This window comes from Salmo salar, chromosome ssa14 (assembly GCF_905237065.1).
Source record: "Salmo salar chromosome ssa14, Ssal_v3.1, whole genome shotgun sequence".
Lineage (NCBI taxonomy): Eukaryota > Metazoa > Chordata > Actinopteri > Salmoniformes > Salmonidae > Salmo > Salmo salar.
In genome coordinates, this window is record NC_059455.1 from 62246383 (window position 1) to 62273864 (window position 27482).

Genomic DNA, 27482 nt, shown 5'->3' on the forward strand with positions numbered 1-27482 from the left:
TAGAATAGCGCTTTGTTTATTGCAAATTCCGTGTGTATAAAAATAAGAAAACTAAAAGTAATAGAAATAACTTGTTTTGACAAATTATTACGACAAATCTTGATGAGAGTCCATTCAGTATCCAGTGCACCTTTAACAAAAGCTGTAAAAAGATATAATAAATATATATTTCATTATAAAATATAATAAATAAATAAATAAAGGTACGTTTTGCTCTCTCTAGATGCAATATTCAGTGCAAACTTAGTTCATCATAATTGTAAATACATAGCACTGCAATACTGCACAACACTTACAACACTGCAATTTAGCCATATAAATCAGGTTGTTGCATATTGTAATCTCAACGATTTCATATCACTTGGGCATAGTAGAATACATATCATACATGATGTAACTGAATGAATAATAACTGATGGTGTTGTTTCACAATTCATATTACTGAACGAGATTTTTTTCACACAGTCTTTACATAGCAATTCATTTATTTTGAGCCCCACTGATATTGTTGTGAAGGCTGGCGATACTATTGCACACTAAATGCAACTATCTGGAAAAGCTATGAAAAAATAAATACACATTGAATTAAAGTTGTTTAACTTCATGTACTCTAAGCTTCTATTGAAGCACAATTTTGCTGACTTAAGAGTTGGGACTATACTATGTTCTCCTCCTCTTCTTCACACTCCCTTCCGCAGCAGTCACAACAGCGGCAGCAGCTACAGCAGTAGCGCCAAAGCCACCGTAGCAACCTGCTGAATGGAGAAGCTTCTGCTCCTACTACGCTCATCTGAGCATCCTCTATCACTGTGAGCTCCTCTGATTGACCCTGGAGCTCCAGTGATGAACTGGCGAATGTCATATCCACTGTGGTTTGCTCTGTTTCTTGACTTATTTCTGCCAGCATACTGTACTCCTCCATTGTTGATTCCTCCATCAACCACATTCTCTCTTCTTCTATGGTTAATACCATGTCTGAGGTTTGGATACCTTTGTCACTTGTCTTGAGTGTTTCCATCTCTTTTTCCATATTAACCTGCAGTCTCTCGATCTCTCGCAACATCTCCACTTTTAGCATCTCAAGCTCTTGGTCCTTCTCCCGAAGTTTCCTCCTGCCTCTGTCCCACTCTGTTTGCAGAGCTTGGCTGTCTCTCTCCAACTCTTCTTTCATCTTCTTTAGCTCTTCTTTCTCTCTTTGTATCCTTGTTCTCTGTACCAACTCATGTCTCTGAATCACTGCTAGTCTTTCCTCTAGATGTTCTTTCATCTCATGAACTCTGTGCTTAATCTTCTCAATCTCTTCTTTGTCTGCCTGAGCCTCTTGACGGATTTTCTCCAAAGGATCTCTCTTTGGGAGCCTTTCATCTGTTGTCTGATCCAACTCCACTTGCGTTGTAGTTGTCTTCTGTCCGAGGTTGTTCTCAGTTTCTTCTCTGAGTTGAGTGGAATCTTTGATCTGTCTCTGGATCTCAGTGGAATCTTCGACCTGTCTCTGGATCTCAGTGGAATCTTTGACCTGTCTCTGGATCTCACTGGAATCTTCGACCTGTCTCTGGATCTCACTGGAATCTTCGACCTGTCTCTGGATCTCACTGGAATCTTTGATCTGTCTGTGCATCTCAGTCTCCACCAGTTCTTTTTTGGCTGTCTGTGTCTCAGCTCTGATCTGTTGCAGCTCCTTCTTCTGTCTCTCTATTTCCACCATGTTGTTTTCAATCTCTTTTCTCTGTTTGTCTATTTCAACCATCAGTAGTGCAAGCTCACCCTCCTCATCCTTATTCTTCAGCTGTCCTACTTCCTCAATTTCTTGCGTTTGTGTCACAGCATTTATATAGCTCCTTTTGTCTTTATACTCAGTTTTGCTTACATCTTTTTCTGTTTCTTGCTTTACCAGTTTGACTTCCTCCATGTCTCCACTTTCTTGTTTTGTCTCTGCTGTATGTGTTATTTCTTTCTTCTTGTCCATCTCTCTACTGCCTACTGCCATTATATTGTTTGCTCCTGAGCTAAGAGTGTCTGTCTCTGCAGAAGACAGCTCCAGGTGTTCCATTTTCCTCCCCTCCTCTTCTTTATGTTGAGTAATCCAGTAACCTTCTGTATCCTTTTCTCTCTGGAACTCAACCCTTATCTTTTCCAATTGATCCCTCTCACTCTTTAATATGTCATGCTTATTTTGTATGTCATTCATAACCTCATCCAGCACTTCTCTCTCCACCTGTAACTTTTGCCTCAAGCTTTCTATTTCCTCCTCATGCTGGTTTAGTAGTAACTGTCTTTGTTCCAACTCATACTTCCCCCAATCTGTCACATTCTTGCTTTTATTTCTGTCTTCCATGTGTTTTTGTATGTCAGCTCTCATTTGTTCTAGATCATCTCTGTCCTTCTTGATTGAGTCCATCGTTTCTTCCTTTGTCTGAAGTGTCTCAACCTCGCTTTGTTCGGGTTCATCCTTTATTTTTTCTGTCTGTGTTGTATCTGAGATGAAGACGACTTCAAAACTCGGTTTCTGATTGCTGTCTTCTCTTTCCTCCAGCTGAGGCACCTCCATCATTGCTGCACCCTTTCTTTTGTCAATTTCCTCCTTCGGTCTTTCTATTTTAGCTGTCATGTGTTCCAACTCATCCATCTCAGACCTTGTCTTTTCCAGTTCATCTCTCTCTCTTTCCACCAAGTCCATATTGTTCATCATCTCTTGTCTCTGTCTTTCCATATCAGTCTTAAATTGCTCAAGAGTGTCCTTCTCATCCTTTAAGACGGTTGTAATTTGTTCAATTTCGCATCTTTGCTGTGTAATCTTAGACTTCATTTGTTGCAGGTCATCCTTCTCCCTTTCAATCATGGCCTTGTTAGAGTCTATTTCTTCTCTCTCACTTTTCATCTTAACATTCATCAGCTCTAAATATGCCTTCTTTTGCTCCATCTCCTCAATGATTCTCACATTGTCCTCCATTTGCTTTTGTATTTGGATAGCCATTTCCTCTGTACCCTCTTTCTCCATGGTTTCCTCCACAACGTTCTCCAGATCTTCCAACACTCTCTGGGAATCTATGTTAACCCGTTCTAACCCATCCTTCTCCCTCTCTGTCTTCTCTTTTATGCCCTTAGTTTCCTCCTTTCTTTCTGTTTCTTTCAGGCATTCAAGTTCTTCTCTGTCGTGTTTCAGAGTTTCCATCAGGTTGTCTTCCATTTGAGCTTTCTGTTCCTCTATTTCAGCCTTTATCCTCATCACATCCTCCTTCTCCCTCTTTGTCATTTCAATGATGGCTTCCACCTCCTCCGTTTGTTTTTGCATGCCAGCAAGCTTCTCTTCCAGTTCATTCTTTTCCATGATTATAGCATTTTGTGTTTTGTCCATCTGTTCTTTTTGTCTGTCGATGTCCATTTGAATGTTTTCCAACTCTTCTTTTTTGACATTTAACTCTTCCATTTGGGTTGCAATGTCATCTCTCTGTAGTTGTATTTCAGCATTAATCTGCTCTAAATTTTCTTTCATCTTCCCAATATTCTCTTTCATACTCTGCTCTTCCTCTTTCAGTGAAGCCATCAGATTTTTCATTCCATCTTCTTCTCCTTCTAACTCAACCCTTCTTTGTTCCAGCTGACTAATATCAATTTCTATCATGTCCTTGGTGTTATCCAATTCTTGTATTTCTTTTTCCATCTTCATCTTAATTTGTTCCAAGTCACGTTTCTCCTTTGATATCATGTCCTTCAGGTTGAATGTTTCTTGTTTCTCTGTCTTTATCTCAGCTTTCAACATTTCCAGTTCAGCGTTCTTTGTCTTGCTATCCTCAATATCATGCTCAATTTCCTCCTTGTCCTTCTGAATTTGAACAGCCCTGTCCTTAACATTCTCCTTTTCCCTCTTTGTCTCTTCCATGAGGTTGTCTAGATTCTCTGACCGTTTCTGTAAATCATTCTTGATCTTTTCAATCTCATCCTTCTCATCCTGTATCTTTAGTTTGTTCTCCTCTATTTCCTGTCTTTGTTTTACTATTTCAGACTTCATGGATGCCAACTCATCCCTCTCTATCATTGTCAGCCTGTTGGTTTGTTCCAGGTCCTCTTTATCTATGCCATGACCTTCAACTTCTTCCATGTCCCTTTTGAGCTGTTCCTCCAAGCTGTCTTCCATGGGCTCTGTCTGTGTTTGTACTTCAGCCATTATTACATCTTTCTTCACAATAGCTGTTGGTTCCATGATTTTACCCACCTCTTCCCTTTGTTTTTGCAAGGCAGCAGTCCTCTCGTCCAGTTGATTCTTTTCCACAAATATATATTTTTTAATCTCATCATGTTCTACTTTCTGTCTGTCTAGATCAGCTTGGATGTTTTCCAAGTCTGATTTTTTTACATTTATCTCCGCCATTTGGGCTGCAATGTCCTCTCGCTGTAATTGTATTTCAGCATTGATCTGCTCTTGGTTGTCTTTCATCTTCTCGATATCCTCCCTCATTCTTTGCTCTTCTTCTTTCAATTCATAAATCCACTGTTCATCCTCAAACTTTCTTCGTTCTAGCTTACCAACATCTGTTTCTAATGTTCCCTTGCTTTTATCCATTTTCTCTCTCTCTCTTTCCAATTCAAGCCCAATTTGTTTCAGATTGTTTTTCTCGCTTGATACCATGTCCTTGATGTTTTGTGTTTCTTCTTTTCCTTTCTCTATCTCAGCTTTAATTAATTTCAATTCATCTTTCTTTGTCTTGATATCCTCAATAACACTTTTAATTTCCTCCTTTTGCTTCTGGGTTTGGACAGTCATGTCCTCAATAGTCTCCTTCTCCATCTTTGTCTCCTCAATTAGATTGTCTAGAAGTTTTGATCGTTTTTGTAACTTTATCTTAATCTGTTCCAGCTCATACTTTTCATCTTGCATCTTTTGTTTCTCTTGTTCCATTTCCTCCCTCTTGTTTTGCATGTCCTCTTTCTGTCTGTTGATACTTGTCATGGTGTTCTCCAACTCTTTCTTTTTGACATTCAGCTCTTCCATTTTACTTTCAATGTCCTCTCTCTTCAGCTGCATTTCAGCATCAATCTGCTCCAGATTGCTTTTCATCTTCTTGATAACCTCCCTCATTTGTTGTTCTTCTTCTTTCAGTTTTCTCTCTGTTACAACCTTTGTCGCTTCCAGCCTTTCCATATCGATTGCTATCTTGATCTTGGTATTATCAATTTCTTCTCTTTCTCTTTCCATCTCAATCTTCATTTGTTCCAGATACTTTTGATCCTTTAATACAATGTCCTTGATATTCTCTGTTTCTTCCTTCTCTACCTCCACTTTTGTAAATTCCAGTACTTGTCTTCTTATCTCGGGTTCTACCATTACACTTTGAATTTCCTCCTTTTCCTTCTGGAATTGGACAGCCATGCCCTCAACATTCTCCTTTTTGCTCTTCATCTGTAAATCAGCCTTGATCTGTTCCAGCCCATCCTTTTCATCTTGTATATTTTGTTTCTCTTCTTCTATTTCCTTTCTCTGGTTTTGTATTTCCTCCTTTTCTCTGTAAATATCGGTCAACATGTTTTCCAGCTCTCTCTTTTTGACATCCAACTCTTCCATTTTACTTTCAATATCATCTCTCTTCAGCTGTATTTCAGTATCTAGGTTTTCTTTCATCTTCCTGATATCCTCCCTCATTCTTTGGTCTTCCTCCTTCAATTCAGCAATCAGTTTTTCAGATTGATATTTTCCATTCTCTACCTCAGCCTTTCTATTTTCCAGCTCATACATATCCATTTCAATTTTGCCCTTGGTGATATCAATTTCTTCCTTCTCTCTTTCAATCTCAATCGTCATTTGTTCTAGTTTGTCTTTTTCCTTAGAGATCATTTCCTTGATGTTTTCTGTTTCTTGCTTCTCTACTTCAGCCGTTGCTTTCATCAATTCCAGATCAGCTTTCCTTGTCTTGATATCCTCAACAATACTTTCAACTTCCTCCCTTTCCTTCTGAATCTGAAAAGCCATACTTTCAATGTTCTCCTTCTTCCTCATTGTCTCCTCAATGAGGTTTTCCAGATTATCTGATCGTGTTTGTAACTCCATCTTGATCTGTTCCAGTTCATCCTTTTCATCTTGCATCTTTTGTTTGTCTTGTTGTATTTCTTCCCTTTGATTTTGTGTTTCCTCTTTTTTTCTGTTGATATCTGTCATAGCCTTATTCATCTCAGCCTGTTTTACATTCAGCTCCTCCATCTTGCTTTCAATGTCTTCTTTCTGTAGTTGTATTCCTGTCTGGATCTGTTCCAGGTTCTCCTTCATCTTGCAGATTTCCTCCTTCACTCTTTGCTTTTCCTCTTTCAGTTCAGCCATCCAACTTTCTGCTTCATATTTTCTATTCTCTATCTCAGCTTTTCTCTGTTCCAGCTCATTCATATCAACTGCAATATTGTCCTTAGTGTTATTCATTTCTTCTCTCTCTCTTTCCATCTCAATCTTCATTTGTTTAAGATCATTCTTTTGCTTTGATAGCACATCCTTGACATTTTCAGTCTTTGATTTCTCTTTCTCTAGTTCAGCTTTCATCAATTCCAGTTCCTCTCTCTGTCTGTTGTTGTTGACTGTCAAGTTTTCAATGTCCTCTTTTTCTTTCTGGATTTGGACAGTCATGTCATTAACATTCTCTTTCTCCCTCTTTGTCTCGTCCATTATGTTGTCTAGATGTTCAGATCGTGTCTCTAACGCCATCTTGATCTGTTCCAGTTCACTTTTCTCCTTTGTTACCATGTCCTTGATGTTTTCTGTTTCTTGTTTCTCTTTATCCACCTCAGTTTTCATGAATTCCAGTTTCTCTGTCCGTTTGTTGTTCTCTTCGACAACACTTTCAATTTCCTTCCTTTCCTTCTGGACTTGAATAGCCATTATCTCAGCATCCTCTTTCTCCCTCTTTGTTTTCTCAAAAAGAGTTTCTAGATTTTCTGAACGTGTCTCTATCTCCATCTTCATCCTTTCCAGATCATCCTTTTCCTTTATCATCTGTTGTTTGTTTTGTTCAATTTGCTGTCTTTGGTATTGCATGTCCTCTTTTTGTCTGTCAATATCTGTCATAGCATTTTCCAACTCAGCCTTTTGGACATTCAGCTCCACCATCTTGCTTTCAATGTCTTCTCTCTGTGGTTGTATTCCAGCTTTGATCTGCTCTAGACTGTCTTTCATCGTGCACATTTCTTTCTTCATACTTTGCTCTTCCTCTTTCAGTTCAGCCATCAGCCTTTCTGCTTCATATTTTCCATTCTCGATCTCAGCTTTTCTCTGTTCCAGCTCATCCATCTCCTTCACCATCTTGCCCTTGGTGATATCAATTTCTTCCCTCTCTCTTTCAATTTCAATCTTCATTTTTTCGATGTTGTCCTTTTCTTTTGAGATCATTTCCATGATATTTTCTGTTTCTCGTTTCTTTGTCTCAATCTCCGTTTTCATCACTTCCCAATTAGATTCTTTTCTCTTGAAATCCTCAATAACACTTTTCATTTCCTCCCTTTCCATCTGGATTTGTTTTATTTCTTCCAACTGTCCCTGGGTTTCAGACTTCATCAGCTCAAACTCATCTCTTTCTTTCATGGTCAATCCCTTCTTTCTCTCAAAGGCTTCTTTTTCCTTCTGTATCTCCTCCTTTACATCTTCAAGTTGTTGTCTTTCCCTCGTGAGCTTTTCCTTCCAGTCTTTTTCCATAGGCTCGGTCTGTGCTTCTGCTTCAGCCTTCAAGCTCGTCAAGTCTTCCCTTTGTCTTTTCATCAGTTCAAGACTGATATCCAATTCCTCTTTCTCCTTACTGATCTTATCTCGCCTCTCTTCCAACTGATCTTTCTCTTTCAGTACTTCATCCTTCCTGTCCTTCACTTCCTTCTTCTCTCTATCTAGTTCTTCACGCATTTTTTCCAACTCAAGCAATTTTGCATTCAGCTGGTCCTTTTCACTGTCAATTTCATCTCTAAGTCTTTTGATTTCATGACTTTCCTGCTTCAAGTTGTCCATCTTCCTTCCTATTTCTTCCCGCATTCTATCCTCTTCATCTTTGAGTCTAGCCATCTTGTTTTCCATGTTCTCCTTTTCTCTCACCATTTCTGCCTCTTTCAATCTCAGTTCACCCATTGAGCTTTCTATCATTTCCTTGTCATTATCCATCTCTAGCAACTGTTTTTTCATGTCCGTCGTCATTTGTTCCAGATGTTCTTTCTCTTTCCTTTGGTCTTCCATGTGAGATTCTGTCTCCTCTCTCTGTCGCTGTGTCTCATTCCTCATTTGTTCCAGCTCCTCTCTCTCCTTTGTTAGCACATCCCGACTTTCTTCGAGGTCTTGTTTCTCTCTTTCAATCTTGACATTCATGAGTTCCAGTTCGTTCTGCTTTTGTTTGATCTTTTCCATGAAACCCACCATTTCTTCTCTTTGTTTTTGAGTTTGGATAGCCAGTTCTTCAACCTTCCCCCTCTCCCGTCTTGTGTCATCCATGACCTGATTTATGTTTTCAGATCGCCTTTCTAACTCAGCTTTGATCTGATCCAGCTTTTCCTTCTCCACACGAATGTCTTGTTTGTTTTGTTCTATTTCCTCCATTTGTCCCTGGGTTTCAGACTTCATCAGCTCAAACTCATCTCTTTCTTTCATGGTCAATCCCTTCTTTCTCTCAAAGGCTTCTTTTTCCTTCTGTATCTCCTCCTTTACATCTTCAAGTTGTTGTCTTTCCCTCGTGAGCTTTTCCTTCCAGTCTTTTTCCATAGGCTCGGTCTGTGCTTCTGCTTCAGCCTTCAAGCTCGTCAAGTCTTCCCTTTGTCTTTTCATCAGTTCAAGACTGATATCCAATTCCTCTTTCTCCTTACTGATCTTATCTCGCCTCTCTTCCAACTGATCTCTCTCTTTCAGTATTTCATCCTTCCTGTCTTTCACTTCCTTCTTCTCTCTATCTAGTTCTTCACGCATTTTTTCCAACTCAAGCAATTTTGCATTCAGCTGGTCCTTTTCACTGTCAATTTCATCTCTAAGTCTTTTGATTTCATGACTTTCCTGCCTCAAGTTGTCCATCTTCCTTCCTATTTCTTCCCGCATTCTATCCTCTTCATCTTTGAGTCTAGCCATCTTGTTTTCCATGTTCTCCTTTTCTCTCACCATTTCTGCCTCTTTCAATCTCAGTTCACCTATTGAGCTTTCTATCATTTCCTTGTCATTATGCATCTCTAGCAACTGTTTTTTCATGTCCGTCGTCATTTGTTCCAGATGTTCTTTCTCTTTCCTTTGGTCTTCCATGTGAGATTCTGTCTCCTCTCTCTGTCGCTGTGTCTCATTCCTCATTTGTTCCAGCTCCTCTCTCTCCTTTGTTAGCACATCCCGACTTTCTTCGAGGTCTTGTTTCTCTCTTTCAATCTTGTCATTCATGAGTTCCAGTTCGTTCTGCTTTTGTTTGATCTTTTCCATGAAACCCACCATTTCTTCTCTTTGTTTTTGAGTTTGGATAGCCAGTTCTTCAACCTTCCCCCTCTCCCGTCTTGTGTCATCCATGACCTGATTTATGTTTTCAGATCGCCTTTCTAACTCAGCTTTGATCTGATCCAGCTTTTCCTTCTCCACACGAATGTCTTGTTTGTTTTGTTCTATTTCCTCCAATTGTCCCTGGGTTTCAGACTTCATCAGCTCAAACTCATCTCTTTCTTTCATGGTCAATCCCTTCTTTCTCTCAAAGGCTTCTTTTTCCTTCTGTATCTCCTCCTTTACATCTTCAAGTTGTTGTCTTTCCCTCGTGAGCTTTTCCTTCCAGTCTTTTTCCATAGGCTCGGTCTGTGCTTCTGCTTCAGCCTTCAAGCTCGTCAAGTCTTCCCTTTGTCTTTTCATCAGTTCAAGACTGATATCCAATTCCTCTTTCTCCTTACTGATCTTACCTCGCCTCTCTTCCAACTGATCTCTCTCTTTCAGTATTTCATCCTTCCTGTCTTTCACTTCCTTCTTCTCTCTATCTAGTTCTTCACGCATTTTTTCCAACTCAAGCAATTTTGCATTCAGCTGGTCCTTTTCACTGTCAATTTCATCTCTAAGTCTTTTGATTTCATGACTTTCCTGCTTCAAGTTGTCCATCTTCCTTCCTATTTCTTCCCGCATTCTATCCTCTTCGTCTTTGAGTCTAGCCATCTTGTTTTCCATGTTCTCCTTTTCTCTCACCATTTCTGCCTCTTTCAATCTCAGTTCACCTATTGAGCTTTCTATCATTTCCTTGTCATTATCCATCTCTAGCAACTGTTTTTTCATGTCTGTCGTCATTTGTTCCAGATGTTCTTTCTCTTTCCTTTGGTCTTCCATGTGAGATTCTGTCTCCTCTCTCTGTCGCTGTGTCTCATTCCTCATTTGTTCCAGCTCCTCTCTCTCCTTTGTTAGCACATCCCGACTTTCTTCGAGGTCTTGTTTCTCTCTTTCAATCTTGACATTCATGAGTTCCAGTTCGTTCTGCTTTTGGTTGTTCTTTTCCATGAAACCCACCATTTCTTCTCTTTGTTTTTGAGTTTGGATAGCCAGTTCTTCAACCTTCCCCCTCTCCCGTCTTGTCTCATCCATGACCTGATTTATGTTTTCAGATCGCCTTTCTAACTCAGCTTTGATCTGATCCAGCTTTTCCTTCTCCACACGAATGTCTTGTTTGTTTTGTTCTATTTCCTCCAATTGTCCCTGGGTTTCAGACTTCATCAGCTCAAACACATCTCTTTCTTTCATGGTCAATCGCTTCTTTCTCTCAAAGGCTTCTTTTTCCTTCTGTATCTCCTCCTTTACATCTTCAAGTTGTTGTCTTTCCCTCGTGAGCTTTTCCTTCCAGTCTTTTTCCATAGGCTCGGTCTGTGCTTCTGCTTCAGCCTTCAAGCTCGTCAAGTCTTCCCTTTGTCTTTTCATCAGTTCAAGACTGATATCCAATTCCTCTTTCTCCTTACTGATCTTATCTTGCCTCTCTTCCAACTGATCTTTCTCTTTCAGTACTTCATCCTTCCTGTCTTTCACTTCCTTCTTCTCTCTATCCAGTTCTTCACGCATTTTTTCCAACTCAAGCAATTTTGTATTCAGCTGGTCCTTTTCACTGTCAATTTCATCTCTAAGTCTTTTGATTTCATGACTTTCCTGCCTCAAGTTGTCCATCTTCCTTCCTATTTCTTCCCGCATTCTATCCTCTTCATCTTTGAGTCTAGCCATCTTGTTTTCCATGTTCTCCTTTTCTCTCACCATTTCTGCCTCTTTCAATCTCAGTTCACCCATTGAGCTTTCTATCATTTCCTTGTCATTATCCATCTCTAGCAACTGTTTTTTCATGTCCGTCGTCATTTGTTCCAGATGTTCTTTCTCTTTCCTTTGGTCTTCCATGTGAGATTCTGTCTCCTCTCTCTGTCGCTGTGTCTCATTCCTCATTTGTTCCAGCTCCTCTCTCTCCTTTGTTAGCACATCCCGACTTTCTTCGAGGTCTTGTTTCTCTCTTTCAATCTTGACATTCATGAGTTCCAGTTCGTTCTGCTTTTGTTTGATCTTTTCCATGAAACCCACCATTTCTTCTCTTTGTTTTTGAGTTTGGATAGCCAGTTCTTCAACCTTCCCCCTCTCCCGTCTTGTGTCATCCATGACCTGATTTATGTTTTCAGATCCCCTTTCTAACTCAGCTTTGATCTGATCCAGCTTTTCCTTCTCCACACGAATGTCTTGTTTGCTTTGTTCTATTTCCTCCAATTGACCCTGGGTTTCAGACTTCATCAGCTCAAACTCATCTCTTTCTTTCATGGTCAATCCCTTCTTTCTCTCAAAGGCTTCTTTTTCCTTCTGTATCTCCTCCTTTACATCTTCAAGTTGTTGTCTTTCCCTCGTGAGCTTTTCCTTCCAGTCTTTTTCCATAGGATCGGTCTGTGCTTCTGCTTCAGCCTTCAAGCTCGTCAAGTCTTCCCTTTGTCTTTTCATCAGTTCAAGACTGATATCCAATTCCTCTTTCTCCTTACTGATCTTATCTTGCCTCTCTTCCAACTGATCTCTCTCTTTCAGTATTTCAACCTTCCTGTCTTTCACTTCCTTCTTCTCTCTATCTAGTTCTTCACGCATTTTTTCCAACTCAAGCAATTTTGCATTCAGCTGGTCCTTTTCACTGTCAATTTCATCTCTAAGTCTTTTGATTTCATGACTTTCCTGCCTCAAGTTGTCCACCTTCCTTCCTATTTCTTCCCGCATTCTATCCTCTTCGTCTTTGAGTCTAGCCATCTTGTTTTCCATGTTCTCCTTTTCTCTCACCATTTCTGCCTCTTTCAATCTCAGTTCACCCATTGAGCTTTCTATCATTTCCTTGTCATTATCCATCTCTAGCAACTGTTTTTTCATGTCCGTCGTCATTTGTTCCAGATGTTCTTTCTCTTTCCTTTGGTCTTCCATGTGAGATTCTGTCTCCTCTCTCTGTCGCTGTGTCTCATTCCTCATTTGTTCCAGCTCCTCTCTCTCCTTTGTTAGCACATCCCGACTTTCTTCGAGGTCTTGTTTCTCTCTTTCAATCTTGACATTCATGAGTTCCAGTTCGTTCTGCTTTTGGTTGTTCTTTTCCATGAAACCCACCATTTCTTCTCTTTGTTTTTGAGTTTGGATAGCCAGTTCTTCAACCTTCCCCCTCTCCCGTCTTGTCTCATCCATGACCTGATTTATGTTTTCAGATCGCCTTTCTAACTCAGCTTTGATCTGATCCAGCTTTTCCTTCTCCACACGAATGTCTTGTTTGTTTTGTTCTATTTCCACCAATTTGACCCTGGGTTTCAGACTTCATCAGCTCAAACTCATCTCTTTCTTTCATAGTCAATCCCGTCTTTCTCTCAAAGGCTTCTTTTTCCTTCTGTATCTCCTCCTTTACATCTTCAAGTTGTTGTCTTTCCCTCGTGAGCTTTTCCTTCCAGTCTTTTTCCATAGGCTCGGTCTGTGCTTCTGCTTCAGCCTTCAAGCTCGTCAAGTCTTCCCTTTGTCTTTTCATCAGTTCAAGACTGATATCCAATTCCTCTTTCTCCTTACTGATCTTATCTCGCCTCTCTTCCAACTGATCTTTCTCTTTCAGTACTTCATCCTTCCTGTCTTTCACTTCCTTCTTCTCTCTATCTAGTTCTTCACGCATTTTTTCCAACTCAAGCAATTTTGCATTCAGCTGGTCCTTTTCACTGTCAATTTCATCTCTAAGTCTTTTGATTTCATGACTTTCCTGCTTCAAGTTGTCCACCTTCCTTCCTATTTCTTCCCGCATTCTATCCTCTTCGTCTTTGAGTCTAGCCATCTTGTTTTCCATGTTCTCCTTTTCTCTCACCATTTCTGCCTCTTTCAATCTCAGTTCACCCATTGAGCTTTCTATCATTTCCTTGTCATTATCCATCTCTAGCAACTGTTTTTTCATGTCCGTCGTCATTTGTTCCAGATGTTCTTTCTCTTTCCTTTGGTCTTCCATGTGAGATTCTGTCTCCTCTCTCTGTCGCTGTGTCTCATTCCTCATTTGTTCCAGCTCCTCTCTCTCCTTTGTTAGCACATCCCGACTTTCTTCGATGTCTTGTTTCTCTCTTTCAATCTTGTTATTCATGAGTTCCAGTTCGTTCTGCTTTTGGTTGTTCTTTTCCATGAAACCCACCATTTCTTCTCTTTGTTTTTGAGTTTGGATAGCCAGTTCTTCAACCTTCCCCCTCTCCCGTCTTGTCTCATCCATGACCTGATTTATGTTTTCAGATCGTCTTTCTAACTCAGCTTTGATCTGATCCAGCTTTTCCTTCTCCACACGAATGTCTTGTTTGCTTTGTTCTATTTCCACCAATTGACCCTGGGTTTCAGACTTCATCAGCTCAAACGCATCTCTTTCTTTCATGGTCAATCCCTTCTTTCTCTCAAAGGCTTCTTTTTTCCTTCTGTATCTCCTCCTTTACATCTTCAAGTTGTTGTCTTTCCCTCGTGAGCTTTTCCTTCCAGTCTTTTTCCATAGGATCGGTCTGTGCTTCTGCTTCAGCCTTCAAGCTCGTCAAGTCTTCCCTTTGTCTTTTCATCAGTTCAAGACTGATATCCAATTCCTCTTTCTCCTTACTGATCTTATCTTGCCTCTCTTCCAACTGATCTTTCTCTTTCAGTACTTCATCCTTCCTGTCTTTCACTTCCTTCTTCTCTCTATCTAGTTCTTCACGCATTTTTTCCAACTCAAGCAATTTTGCATTCAGCTGGTCCTTTTCACTGTCAATTTCATCTCTAAGTCTTTTGATTTCATGACTTTCCTGCTTCAAGTTGTCCACCTTCCTTCCTATTTCTTCCCGCATTCTATCCTCTTCGTCTTTGAGTCTAGCCATCTTGTTTTCCATGTTCTCCTTTTCTCTCACCATTTCTGCCTCTTTCAATCTCAGTTCACCCATTGAGCTTTCTATCATTTCCTTGTCATTATCCATCTCTAGCAACTGTTTTTTCATGTCCGTCGTCATTTGTTCCAGATGTTCTTTCTCTTTCCTTTGGTCTTCCATGTGAGATTCTGTCTCCTCTCTCTGTCGCTGTGTCTCATTCCTCATTTGTTCCAGCTCCTCTCTCTCCTTTGTTAGCACATCCCGACTTTCTTCGATGTCTTGTTTCTCTCTTTCAATCTTGTCATTCATGAGTTCCAGTTCATTCTGCTTTTGTTTGTTATTTTCCATGAAACCCACCATTTCTTCTCTTTGTTTTTGAGTTTGGATAGCCAGTTCTTCAACCTTCCCCCTCTCCCGTCTTGTCTCATCCATGACCTGATTTATGTTTTCAGATCGTCTTTCTAACTCAGCTTTGATCTGATCCAGCTTTTCCTTCTCCACACGAATGTCTTGTTTGCTTTGTTCTATTTCCACCATTTGACCCTGGGTTTCAGACTTCATCAGCTCAAACTCATCTCTTTCTTTCATGGTCAATCCCTTCTTTCTCTCAAAGGCTTCTTTTTCCTTCTGTATCTCCTCCTTTACATCTTCAAGTTGTTGTCTTTCCCTCGTGAGCTTTTCCTTCCAGTCTTTTTCCATAGGATCGGTCTGTGCTTCTGCTTCAGCCTTCAAGCTCGTCAAGTCTTCCCTTTGTCTTTTCATCAGTTCAAGACTGATATCCAATTCCTCTTTCTCCTTACTGATCTTATCTTGCCTCTCTTCCAACTGATCTTTCTCTTTCAGTACTTCATCCTTCCTGTCTTTCACTTCCTTCTTCTCTCTATCTAGTTCTTCACGCATTTTTTCCAACTCAAGCAATTTTGCATTCAGCTGGTCCTTTTCACTGTCAATTTCATCTCTAAGTCTTTTGATTTCATGACTTTCCTGCTTCAAGTTGTCCACCTTCCTTCCTATTTCTTCCCGCATTCTATCCTCTTCGTCTTTGAGTCTAGCCATCTTGTTTTCCATGTTCTCCTTTTCTCTCACCATTTCTGCCTCTTTCAATCTCAGTTCACCCATTGAGCTTTCTATCATTTCCTTGTCATTATCCATCTCTAGGAACTGTTTTTTTCATGTCCGTCGTCATTTGTTCCAGATGTTCTTTCTCTTTCCTTTGGTCTTCCATGTGAGATTCTGTCTCCTCTCTCTGTCGCTGTGTCTCATTCCTCATTTGTTCCAGCTCCTCTCTCTCCTTTGTTAGCACATCCCGACTTTCTTCGATGTCTTGTTTCTCTCTTTCAATCTTGTCATTCATGAGTTCCAGTTCGTTCTGCTTTTGTTTGATCTTTTCCATGAAACCCACCATTTCTTCTCTTTGTTTTTGAGTTTGGATAGCCAGTTCTTCAACCTTCCCCCTCTCCCGTCTTGTCTCATCCATGACCTGATTTATGTTTTCAGATCGTCTTTCTAACTCAGCTTTGATCTGATCCAGCTTTTCCTTCTCCACACGAATGTCTTGTTTGCTTTGTTCTATTTCCTCCAATTGACCCTGGGTTTCAGACTTCATCAGCTCAAACTCATCTCTTTCTTTCATGGTCAATCCCTTCTTTCTCTCAAAGGCTTCTTTTTCCTTCTGTATCTCCTCCTTTACATCTTCAAGTTGTTGTCTTTCCCTCGTGAGCTTTTCCTTCCAGTCTTTTTCCATAGGATCGGTCTGTGCTTCTGCTTCAGCCTTCAAGCTCGTCAAGTCTTCCCTTTGTCTTTTCATCAGTTCAAGACTGATATCCAATTCCTCTTTCTCCTTACTGATCTTATCTTGCCTCTCTTCCAACTGATCTTTCTCTTTCAGTACTTCATCCTTCCTGTCTTTCACTTCCTTCTTCTCTCTATCTAGTTCTTCACGCATTTTTTCCAACTCAAGCAATTTTGCATTCAGCTGGTCCTTTTCACTGTCAATTTCATCTCTAAGTCTTTTGATTTCATGACTTTCCTGCTTCAAGTTGTCCACCTTCCTTCCTATTTCTTCCCGCATTCTATCCTCTTCGTCTTTGAGTCTAGCCATCTTGTTTTCCATGTTCTCCTTTTCTCTCACCATTTCTGCCTCTTTCAATCTCAGTTCACCCATTGAGCTTTCTATCATTTCCTTGTCATTATCCATCTCTAGCAACTGTTTTTTCATGTCCGTCGTCATTTGTTCCAGATGTTCTTTCTCTTTCCTTTGGTCTTCCATGTGAGATTCTGTCTCCTCTCTCTGTCGCTGTGTCTCATTCCTCATTTGTTCCAGCTCCTCTCTCTCCTTTGTTAGCACATCCCGACTTTCTTCGATGTCTTGTTTCTCTCTTTCAATCTTGTCATTCATGAGTTCCAGTTCATTCTGCTTTTGTTTGTTATTTTCCATGAAACCCACCATTTCTTCTCTTTGTTTTTGAGTTTGGATAGCCAGTTCTTCAACCTTCCCCCTCTCCCGTCTTGTCTCATCCATGACCTGATTTATGTTTTCAGATCGTCTTTCTAACTCAGCTTTGATCTGATCCAGCTTTTCCTTCTCCACACGAATGTCTTGTTTGCTTTGTTCTATTTCCTCCAATTGTCCCTGGGTTTCAGACTTCATCAGCTCAAACTCATCTCTTTCTTTCATGGTCAATCCCGTCTTTCTCTCAAAGGCTTCTTTTTCCTTCTGTATCTCCTCCTTTACATCTACAAGTTGTTGTCTTTCCCTCGTGAGCTTTTCCTTCCAGTCTTTTTCCATAGGCTCGGTCTGTGCTTCTGCTTCAGCCTTCAAGCTCGTCAAGTCTTCCCTTTGTCTTTTCATCAGTTCAAGACTGATATCCAATTCCTCTTTCTCCTTACTGATCTTATCTTGCCTCTCTTCCAACTGATCTTTCTCTTTCAGTACTTCATCCTTCCTGTCTTTCACTTCCTTCTTCTCTCTATCTAGTTCTTCACGCATTTTTTCCAACTCAAGCAATTTTGCATTCAGCTGGTCCTTTTCACTGTCAATTTCATCTCTAAGTCTTTTGATTTCATGACTTTCCTGCTTCAAGTTGTCCACCTTCCTTCCTATTTCTTCCCGCATTCTATCCTCTTCGTCTTTGAGTCTAGCCATCTTGTTTTCCATGTTCTCCTTTTCTCTCACCATTTCTGCCTCTTTCAATCTCAGTTCACCCATTGAGCTTTCTGTCATTTCCTTGTCATTATCCATCTCTAGCAACTGTTTTTTCATGTCCGTCGTCATTTGTTCCAGATGTTCTTTCTCTTTCCTTTGGTCTTCCATGTGAGATTCTGTCTCCTCTCTCTGTCGCTGTGTCTCATTCCTCATTTGTTCCAGCTCCTCTCTCTCCTTTGTTAGCACATCCCGACTTTCTTCGATGTCTTGTTTCTCTCTTTCAATCTTGTTATTCATGAGTTCCAGTTCGTTCTGCTTTTGGTTGTTCTTTTCCATGAAACCCACCATTTCTTCTCTTTGTTTTTGAGTTTGGATAGCCAGTTCTTCAACCTTCCCCCTCTCCCGTCTTGTCTCATCCATGACCTGATTTATGTTTTCAGATCGCCTTTCTAACTCAGCTTTGATCTGATCCAGCTTTTCCTTCTCCACACGAATGTCTTGTTTGTTTTGTTCTATTTCCTCCAATTGTCCCTGGGTTTCAGACTTCATCAGCTCAAACTCATCTCTTTCTTTCATGGTCAATCCCGTCTTTCTCTCAAAGGCTTCTTTTTCCTTCTGTATCTCCTCCTTTACATCTTCAAGTTGTTGTCTTTCCCTCGTGAGCTTTTCCTTCCAGTCTTTTTCCATAGGCTCGGTCTGTGCTTCTGCTTCAGCCTTCAAGCTCGTCAAGTCTTCCCTTTGTCTTTTCATCAGTTCAAGACTGATATCCAATTCCTCTTTCTCCTTACTGATCTTATCTCGCCTCTCTTCCAACTGATCTTTCTCTTTCAGTACTTCATCCTTCCTGTCTTTCACTTCCTTCTTCTCTCTATCTAGTTCTTCACGCATTTTTTCCAACTCAAGCAATTTTGCATTCAGCTGGTCCTTTTCACTGTCAATTTCATCTCTAAGTCTTTTGATTTCATGACTTTCCTGCTTCAAGTTGTCCATCTTCCTTCCTATTTCTTCCCGCATTCTATCCTCTTCGTCTTTGAGTCTAGCCATCTTGTTTTCCATGTTCTCCTTTTCTCTCACCATTTCTGCCTCTTTCAATCTCAGTTCACCCATTGAGCTTTCTATCATTTCCTTGTCATTATCCATCTCTAGCAACTGTTTTTTCATGTCCGTCGTCATTTGTTCCAGATGTTCTTTCTCTTTCCTTTGGTCTTCCATGTGAGATTCTGTCTCCTCTCTCTGTCGCTGTGTCTCATTCCTCATTTGTTCCAGCTCCTCTCTCTCCTTTGTTAGCACATCCCGACTTTCTTCGATGTCTTGTTTCTCTCTTTCAATCTTGTTATTCATGAGTTCCAGTTCGTTCTGCTTTTGGTTGTTCTTTTCCATGAAACCCACCATTTCTTCTCTTTGTTTTTGAGTTTGGATAGCCAGTTCTTCAACCTTCCCCCTCTCCCGTCTTGTCTCATCCATGACCTGATTTATGTTTTCAGATCGTCTTTCTAACTCAGCTTTGATCTGATCCAGCTTTTCCTTCTCCACACGAATGTCTTGTTTGCTTTGTTCTATTTCCTCCATTGTGTCCCTGGGTTTCAGACTTCATCAGCTCAAACTCATCTCTTTCTTTCATGGTCAATCCCGTCTTTCTCTCAAAGGCTTCTTTTTCCTTCTGTATCTCCTCCTTTACATCTTCAAGTTGTTGTCTTTCCCTCGTGAGCTTTTCCTTCCAGTCTTTTTCCATAGGCTCGGTCTGTGCTTCTGCTTCAGCCTTCAAGCTCGTCAAGTCTTCCCTTTGTCTTTTCATCAGTTCAAGACTGATATCCAATTCCTCTTTCTCCTTACTGATCTTATCTCGCCTCTCTTCCAACTGATCTTTCTCTTTCAGTACTTCATCCTTCCTGTCTTTCACTTCCTTCTTCTCTCTATCTAGTTCTTCACGCATTTTTTCCAACTCAAGCAATTTTGTATTCAGCTGGTCCTTTTCACTGTCAATTTCATCTCTAAGTCTTTTGATTTCATGACTTTCCTGCTTCAAGTTGTCCACCTTCCTTCCTATTTCTTCCCGCATTCTATCCTCTTCGTCTTTGAGTCTAGCCATCTTGTTTTCCATGTTCTCCTTTTCTCTCACCATTTCTGCCTCTTTCAATCTCAGTTCACCCATTGAGCTTTCTATCATTTCCTTGTCATTATCCATCTCTAGCAACTGTTTTTTCATGTCCGTCGTCATTTGTTCCAGATGTTCTTTCTCTTTCCTTTGGTCTTCCATGTGAGATTCTGTCTCCTCTCTCTGTCGCTGTGTCTCATTCCTCATTTGTTCCAGCTCCTCTCTCTCCTTTGTTAGCACATCCCGACTTTCTTCGATGTCTTGTTTCTCTCTTTCAATCTTGTTATTCATGAGTTCCAGTTCGTTCTGCTTTTGGTTGTTCTTTTCCACGAAACCCACCATTTCTTCTCTTTGTTTTTGAGTTTGGATAGCCAGTTCTTCAACCTTCCCCCTCTCCCGTCTTGTCTCATCCATGACCTGATTTATGTTTTCAGATCGTCTTTCTAACTCAGCTTTGATCTGATCCAGCTTTTCCTTCTCCACACGAATGTCTTGTTTGCTTTGTTCTATTTCCACCAATTGTCCCTGGGTTTCAGACTTCATCAGCTCAAACTCATCTCTTTCTTTCATGGTCAATCCCGTCTTTCTCTCAAAGGCTTCTTTTTCCTTCTGTATCTCCTCCTTTACATCTTCAAGTTGTTGTCTTTCCCTCGTGAGCTTTTCCTTCCAGTCTTTTTCCATAGGCTCGGTCTTTGCTTCTGCTTCAGCCTTCAAGCTCGTCAAGTCTTCCCTTTGTCTTTTCATCAGTTCAAGACTGATATCCAATTCCTCTTTCTCCTTACTGATCTTATCTCGCCTCTCTTCCAACTGATCTTTCTCTTTCAGTACTTCATCCTTCCTGTCTTTCACTTCCTTCTTCTCTCTATCTAGTTCTTCACGCATTTTTTCCAACTCAAGCAATTTTGCATTCAGCTGGTCCTTTTCACTGTCAATTTCATCTCTAAGTCTTTTGATTTCATGACTTTCCTGCTTCAAGTTGTCCACCTTCCTTCCTATTTCTTCCCGCATTCTATCCTCTTCGTCTTTGAGTCTAGCCATCTTGTTTTCCATGTTCTCCTTTTCTCTCACCATTTCTGCCTCTTTCAATCTCAGTTCACCCATTGAGCTTTCTATCATTTCCTTGTCATTATCCATCTCTAGCAACTGTTTTTTCATGTCCGTCGTCATTTGTTCCAGATGTTCTTTCTCTTTCCTTTGGTCTTCCATGTGAGATTCTGTCTCCTCTCTCTGTCGCTGTGTCTCATTCCTCATTTGTTCCAGCTCCTCTCTCTCCTTTGTTAGCACATCCCGACTTTCTTCGATGTCTTGTTTCTCTCTTTCAATCTTGTTATTCATGAGTTCCAGTTCGTTCTGCTTTTGGTTGTTCTTTTCCATGAAACCCACCATTTCTTCTCTTTGTTTTTGAGTTTGGATAGCCAGTTCTTCAACCTTCCCCCTCTCCCGTCTTGTCTCATCCATGACCTGATTTATGTTTTCAGATCGTCTTTCTAACTCAGCTTTGATCTGATCCAGCTTTTCCTTCTCCACACGAATGTCTTGTTTGCTTTGTTCTATTTCCACCATTTCACCCTGGGTTTCAGACTTCATCAGCTCAAACTCATCTCTTTCTTTCATGGTCAATCCCTTCTTTCTCTCAAAGGCTTCTTTTTCCTTCTGTATCTCCTCCTTTACATCTTCAAGTTGTTGTCTTTCCCTCGTGAGCTTTTCCTTCCAGTCTTTTCCATAGGATCGGTCTGTGCTTCTGCTTCAGCCTTCAAGCTCGTCAAGTCTTCCCTTTGTCTTTTCATCAGTTCAAGACTGATATCCAATTCCTCTTTCTCCTTACTGATCTTATCTTGCCTCTCTTCCAACTGATCTTTCTCTTTCAGTACTTCATCCTTCCTGTCTTTCACTTCCTTCTTCTCTCTATCTAGTTCTTCACGCATTTTTTCCAACTCAAGCAATTTTGCATTCAGCTGGTCCTTTTCACTGTCAATTACATCTCTAAGTCTTTTGATTTCATGACTTTCCTGCTTCAAGTTGTCCACCTTCCTTCCTATTTCTTCCCGCATTCTATCCTCTTCGTCTTTGAGTCTAGCCATCTTGTTTTCCATGTTCTCCTTTTCTCTCACCATTTCTGCCTCTTTCAATCTCAGTTCACCCATTGAGCTTTCTATCATTTCCTTGTCATTATCCATCTCTAGCAACTGTTTTTTCATGTCCGTCGTCATTTGTTCCAGATGTTCTTTCTCTTTCCTTTGGTCTTCCATGTGAGATTCTGTCTCCTCTCTCTGTCGCTGTGTCTCATTCCTCATTTGTTCCAGCTCCTCTCTCTCCTTTGTTAGCACATCCCGACTTTCTTCGATGTCTTGTTTCTCTCTTTCAATCTTGTCATTCATGAGTTCCAGTTCGTTCTGCTTTTGTTTGTTCTTTTCCATGAAACCCACCATTTCTTCTCTTTGTTTTTGAGTTTGGATAGCCAGTTCTTCAACCTTCCCCCTCTCCCGTCTTGTCTCATCCATGACCTGATTTATGTTTTCAGATCGTCTTTCTAACTCAGCTTTGATCTGATCCAGCTTTTCCTTCTCCACACGAATGTCTTGTTTGCTTTGTTCTATTTCCACCATTTGACCCTGGGTTTCAGACTTCATCAGCTCAAACTCATCTCTTTCTTTCATGGTCAATCCCTTCTTTCTCTCAAAGGCTTCTTTTTCCTTCTGTATCTCCTCCTTTACATCTTCAAGTTGTTGTCTTTCCCTCGTGAGCTTTTCCTTCCAGTCTTTTTCCATAGGATCGGTCTGTGCTTCTGCTTCAGCCTTCAAGCTCGTCAAGTCTTCCCTTTGTCTTTTCATCAGTTCAAGACTGATATCCAATTCCTCTTTCTCCTTACTGATCTTATCTTGCCTCTCTTCCAACTGATCTTTCTCTTTCAGTACTTCATCCTTCCTGCCTTTCACTTCCTTCTTCTCTCTATCTAGTTCTTCACGCATTTTTTCCAACTCAAGCAATTTTGTATTCAGCTGGTCCTTTTCACTGTCAATTTCATCTCTAAGTCTTTTGATTTCATGACTTTCCTGCTTCAAGTTGTCCACCTTCCTTCCTATTTCTTCCCGCATTCTATCCTCTTCGTCTTTGAGTCTAGCCATCTTGTTTTCCATGTTCTCCTTTTCTCTCACCATTTCTGCCTCTTTCAATCTCAGTTCACCCATTGAGCTTTCTATCATTTCCTTGTCATTATCCATCTCTAGCAACTGTTTTTTCATGTCCGTCGTCATTTGTTCCAGATGTTCTTTCTCTTTCCTTTGGTCTTCCATGTGAGATTCTGTCTCCTCTCTCTGTCGCTGTGTCTCATTCCTCATTTGTTCCAGCTCCTCTCTCTCCTTTGTTAGCACATCCCGACTTTCTTCGATGTCTTGTTTCTCTCTTTCAATCTTGTCATTCATGAGTTCCAGTTCGTTCTGCTTTTGGTTGTTCTTTTCCATGAAACCCACCATTTCTTCTCTTTGTTTTTGAGTTTGGATAGCCAGTTCTTCAACCTTCCCCCTCTCCCGTCTTGTCTCATCCATGACCTGATTTATGTTTTCAGATCGCCTTTCTAACTCAGCTTTGATCTGATCCAGCTTTTCCTTCTCCACACGAATGTCTTGTTTGTTTTGTTCTATTTCCTCCAATTGTCCCTGGGTTTCAGACTTCATCAGCTCAAACTCATCTCTTTCTTTCATGGTCAATCCCTTCTTTCTCTCAAAGGCTTCTTTTTCCTTCTGTATCTCCTCCTTTACATCTTCAAGTTGTTGTCTTTCCCTCGTGAGCTTTTCCTTCCAGTCTTTTTCCATAGGCTCGGTCTTTGCTTCTGCTTCAGCCTTCAAGCTCGTCAAGTCTTCCCTTTGTCTTTTCATCAGTTCAAGACTGATATCCAATTCCTCTTTCTCCTTACTGATCTTATCTCGCCTCTCTTCCAACTGATCTTTCTCTTTCAGTACTTCATCCTTCCTGTCTTTCACTTCCTTCTTCTCTCTATCTAGTTCTTCACGCATTTTTTCCAACTCAAGCAATTTTGTATTCAGCTGGTCCTTTTCACTGTCAATTACATCTCTAAGTCTTTTGATTTCATGACTTTCCTGCTTCAAGTTGTCCACCTTCCTTCCTATTTCTTCCCGCATTCTATCCTCTTCGTCTTTGAGTCTAGCCATCTTGTTTTCCATGTTCTCCTTTTCTCTCACCATTTCTGCCTCTTTCAATCTCAGTTCACCCATTGAGCTTTCTATCATTTCCTTGTCATTATCCATCTCTAGCAACTGTTTTTTCATGTCCGTCGTCATTTGTTCCAGATGTTCTTTCTCTTTCCTTTGGTCTTCCATGTGAGATTCTGTCTCCTCTCTCTGTCGCTGTGTCTCATTCCTCATTTGTTCCAGCTCCTCTCTCTCCTTTGTTAGCACATCCCGACTTTCTTCGATGTCTTGTTTCTCTCTTTCAATCTTGTCATTCATGAGTTCCAGTTCGTTCTGCTTTTGGTTGTTCTTTTCCATGAAACCCACCATTTCTTCTCTTTGTTTTTGAGTTTGGATAGCCAGTTCTTCAACCTTCCCCCTCTCCCGTCTTGTCTCATCCATGACCTGATTTATGTTTTCAGATCGCCTTTCTAACTCAGCTTTGATCTGATCCAGCTTTTCCTTCTCCACACGAATGTCTTGTTTGTTTTGTTCTATTTCCTCCAATTGTCCCTGGGTTTCAGACTTCATCAGCTCAAACTCATCTCTTTCTTTCATGGTCAATCCCGTCTTTCTCTCAAAGGCTTCTTTTTCCTTCTGTATCTCCTCCTTTACATCTTCAAGTTGTTGTCTTTCCCTCGTGAGCTTTTCCTTCCAGTCTTTTTCCATAGGCTCGGTCTGTGCTTCTGCTTCAGCCTTCAAGCTCGTCAAGTCTTCCCTTTGTCTTTTCATCAGTTCAAGACTGATATCCAATTCCTCTTTCTCCTTACTGATCTTATCTCGCCTCTCTTCCAACTGATCTTTCTCTTTCAGTACTTCATCCTTCCTGTCTTTCACTTCCTTCTTCTCTCTATCTAGTTCTTCACGCATTTTTTCCAACTCAAGCAATTTTGCATTCAGCTGGTCCTTTTCACTGTCAATTTCATCTCTAAGTCTTTTGATTTCATGACTTTCCTGCTTCAAGTTGTCCACCTTCCTTCCTATTTCTTCCCGCATTCTATCCTCTTCGTCTTTGAGTCTAGCCATCTTGTTTTCCATGTTCTCCTTTTCTCTCACCATTTCTGCCTCTTTCAATCTCAGTTCACCCATTGAGCTTTCTATCATTTCCTTGTCATTATCCATCTCTAGCAACTGTTTTTTCATGTCCGTCGTCATTTGTTCCAGATGTTCTTTCTCTTTCCTTTGGTCTTCCATGTGAGATTCTGTCTCCTCTCTCTGTCGCTGTGTCTCATTCCTCATTTGTTCCAGCTCCTCTCTCTCCTTTGTTAGCACATCCCGACTTTCTTCGATGTCTTGTTTCTCTCTTTCAATCTTGTTATTCATGAGTTCCAGTTCGTTCTGCTTTTGGTTGTTCTTTTCCATGAAACCCACCATTTCTTCTCTTTGTTTTTGAGTTTGGATAGCCAGTTCTTCAACCTTCCCCCTCTCCCGTCTTGTCTCATCCATGACCTGATTTATGTTTTCAGATCGTCTTTCTAACTCAGCTTTGATCTGATCCAGCTTTTCCTTCTCCACACGAATGTCTTGTTTGCTTTGTTCTATTTCCACCAATTGTCCCTGGGTTTCAGACTTCATCAGCTCAAACTCATCTCTTTCTTTCATGGTCAATCCCGTCTTTCTCTCAAAGGCTTCTTTTTCCTTCTGTATCTCCTCCTTTACATCTTCAAGTTGTTGTCTTTCCCTCGTGAGCTTTTCCTTCCAGTCTTTTTCCATAGGCTCGGTCTTTGCTTCTGCTTCAGCCTTCAAGCTCGTCAAGTCTTCCCTTTGTCTTTTCATCAGTTCAAGACTGATATCCAATTCCTCTTTCTCCTTACTGATCTTATCTTGCCTCTCTTCCAACTGATCTTTCTCTTTCAGTACTTCATCCTTCCTGTCTTTCACTTCCTTCTTCTCTCTATCTAGTTCTTCACGCATTTTTTCCAACTCAAGCAATTTTGTATTCAGCTGGTCCTTTTCACTGTCAATTTCATCTCTAAGTCTTTTGATTTCATGACTTTCCTGCTTCAAGTTGTCCACCTTCCTTCCTATTTCTTCCCGCATTCTATCCTCTTCGTCTTTGAGTCTAGCCATCTTGTTTTCCATGTTCTCCTTTTCTCTCACCATTTCTGCCTCTTTCAATCTCAGTTCACCCATTGAGCTTTCTATCATTTCCTTGTCATTATCCATCTCTAGCAACTGTTTTTTCATGTCCGTCGTCATTTGTTCCAGATGTTCTTTCTCTTTCCTTTGGTCTTCCATGTGAGATTCTGTCTCCTCTCTCTGTCGCTGTGTCTCATTCCTCATTTGTTCCAGCTCCTCTCTCTCCTTTGTTAGCACATCCCGACTTTCTTCGATGTCTTGTTTCTCTCTTTCAATCTTGTTATTCATGAGTTCCAGTTCGTTCTGCTTTTGGTTTGTTCTTTTCCATGAAACCCACCATTTCTTCTCTTTGTTTTTGAGTTTGGATAGCCAGTTCTTCAACCTTCCCCCTCTCCCGTCTTGTCTCATCCATGACCTGATTTATGTTTTCAGATCGTCTTTCTAACTCAGCTTTGATCTGATCCAGCTTTTCCTTCTCCACACGAATGTCTTGTTTGCTTTGTTCTATTTCCACCAATTGTCCCTGGGTTTCAGACTTCATCAGCTCAAACTCATCTCTTTCTTTCATGGTCAATCCCGTCTTTCTCTCAAAGGCTTCTTTTTCCTTCTGTATCTCCTCCTTTACATCTTCAAGTTGTTGTCTTTCCCTCGTGAGCTTTTCCTTCCAGTCTTTTTCCATAGGCTCGGTCTGTGCTTCTGCTTCAGCCTTCAAGCTCGTCAAGTCTTCCCTTTGTCTTTTCATCAGTTCAAGACTGATATCCAATTCCTCTTTCTCCTTACTGATCTTATCTTGCCTCTCTTCCAACTGATCTTTCTCTTTCAGTACTTCATCCTTCCTGTCTTTCACTTCCTTCTTCTCTCTATCTAGTTCTTCACGCATTTTTTCCAACTCAAGCAATTTTGCATTCAGCTGGTCCTTTTCACTGTCAATTTCATCTCTAAGTCTTTTGATTTCATGACTTTCCTGCTTCAAGTTGTCCACCTTCCTTCCTATTTCTTCCCGCATTCTATCCTCTTCGTCTTTGAGTCTAGCCATCTTGTTTTCCATGTTCTCCTTTTCTCTCACCATTTCTGCCTCTTTCAATCTCAGTTCACCCATTGAGCTTTCTATCATTTCCTTGTCATTATCCATCTCTAGCAACTGTTTTTTCATGTCCGTCGTCATTTGTTCCAGATGTTCTTTCTCTTTCCTTTGGTCTTCCATGTGAGATTCTGTCTCCTCTCTCTGTCGCTGTGTCTCATTCCTCATTTGTTCCAGCTCCTCTCTCTCCTTTGTTAGCACATCCCGACTTTCTTCGATGTCTTGTTTCTCTCTTTCAATCTTGTCATTCATGAGTTCCAGTTCGTTCTGCTTTTGGTTGTTCTTTTCCATGAAACCCACCATTTCTTCTCTTTGTTTTTGAGTTTGGATAGCCAGTTCTTCAACCTTCCCCCTCTCCCGTCTTGTCTCATCCATGACCTGATTTATGTTTTCAGATCGTCTTTCTAACTCAGCTTTGATCTGATCCAGCTTTTCCTTCTCCACACGAATGTCTTGTTTGCTTTGTTCTATTTCCACCATTTGTACCTGGGTTTCAGACTTCATCAGCTCAAACTCATCTCTTTCTTTCATGGTCAATCCCTTCTTTCTCTCAAAGGCTTCTTTTTCCTTCTGTATCTCCTCCTTTACATCTTCAAGTTGTTGTCTTTCCCTCGT

At 40.7% G+C, this 27482-nt stretch overlaps 6 protein-coding genes across 6 annotated transcripts; all 6 read right to left on the minus strand.

The window, feature by feature from the left end:
- On the minus strand, nucleotides 1-12550 carry LOC106597201 (golgin subfamily A member 4-like). Its single transcript, XM_014188421.2, has one exon. It carries the CDS (start codon nucleotides 12548-12550, stop codon nucleotides 656-658), a length of 11895 nt encoding a protein of 3964 aa, XP_014043896.2. The 3' UTR covers nucleotides 1-655.
- On the minus strand, nucleotides 12275-13823 carry LOC123726615 (trichohyalin-like). The gene has a single exon (XM_045693761.1). It carries the CDS (start codon nucleotides 13821-13823, stop codon nucleotides 12657-12659), a length of 1167 nt encoding a protein of 388 aa, XP_045549717.1. The 3' UTR covers nucleotides 12275-12656.
- LOC123726614 (trichohyalin-like) lies at nucleotides 13403-15414 on the minus strand. The gene has a single exon (XM_045693759.1). It carries the CDS (start codon nucleotides 15412-15414, stop codon nucleotides 13843-13845), a length of 1572 nt encoding a protein of 523 aa, XP_045549715.1. The 3' UTR covers nucleotides 13403-13842.
- On the minus strand, nucleotides 15172-18889 carry LOC123726608 (trichohyalin). The gene has a single exon (XM_045693753.1). It carries the CDS (start codon nucleotides 18887-18889, stop codon nucleotides 15425-15427), a length of 3465 nt encoding a protein of 1154 aa, XP_045549709.1. The 3' UTR covers nucleotides 15172-15424.
- LOC123726611 (cingulin) lies at nucleotides 18542-21134 on the minus strand. Its single transcript, XM_045693756.1, has one exon. The coding sequence runs from the start codon at nucleotides 21132-21134 to the stop codon at nucleotides 18924-18926; it is 2211 nt and encodes a 736-aa protein (XP_045549712.1). The 3' UTR covers nucleotides 18542-18923.
- LOC123726607 (trichohyalin-like) lies at nucleotides 20631-25990 on the minus strand. Its single transcript, XM_045693752.1, has one exon. The coding sequence runs from the start codon at nucleotides 25988-25990 to the stop codon at nucleotides 21188-21190; it is 4803 nt and encodes a 1600-aa protein (XP_045549708.1). The 3' UTR covers nucleotides 20631-21187.
- Between the last annotated feature and the right edge of the window lie 1492 nt (nucleotides 25991-27482).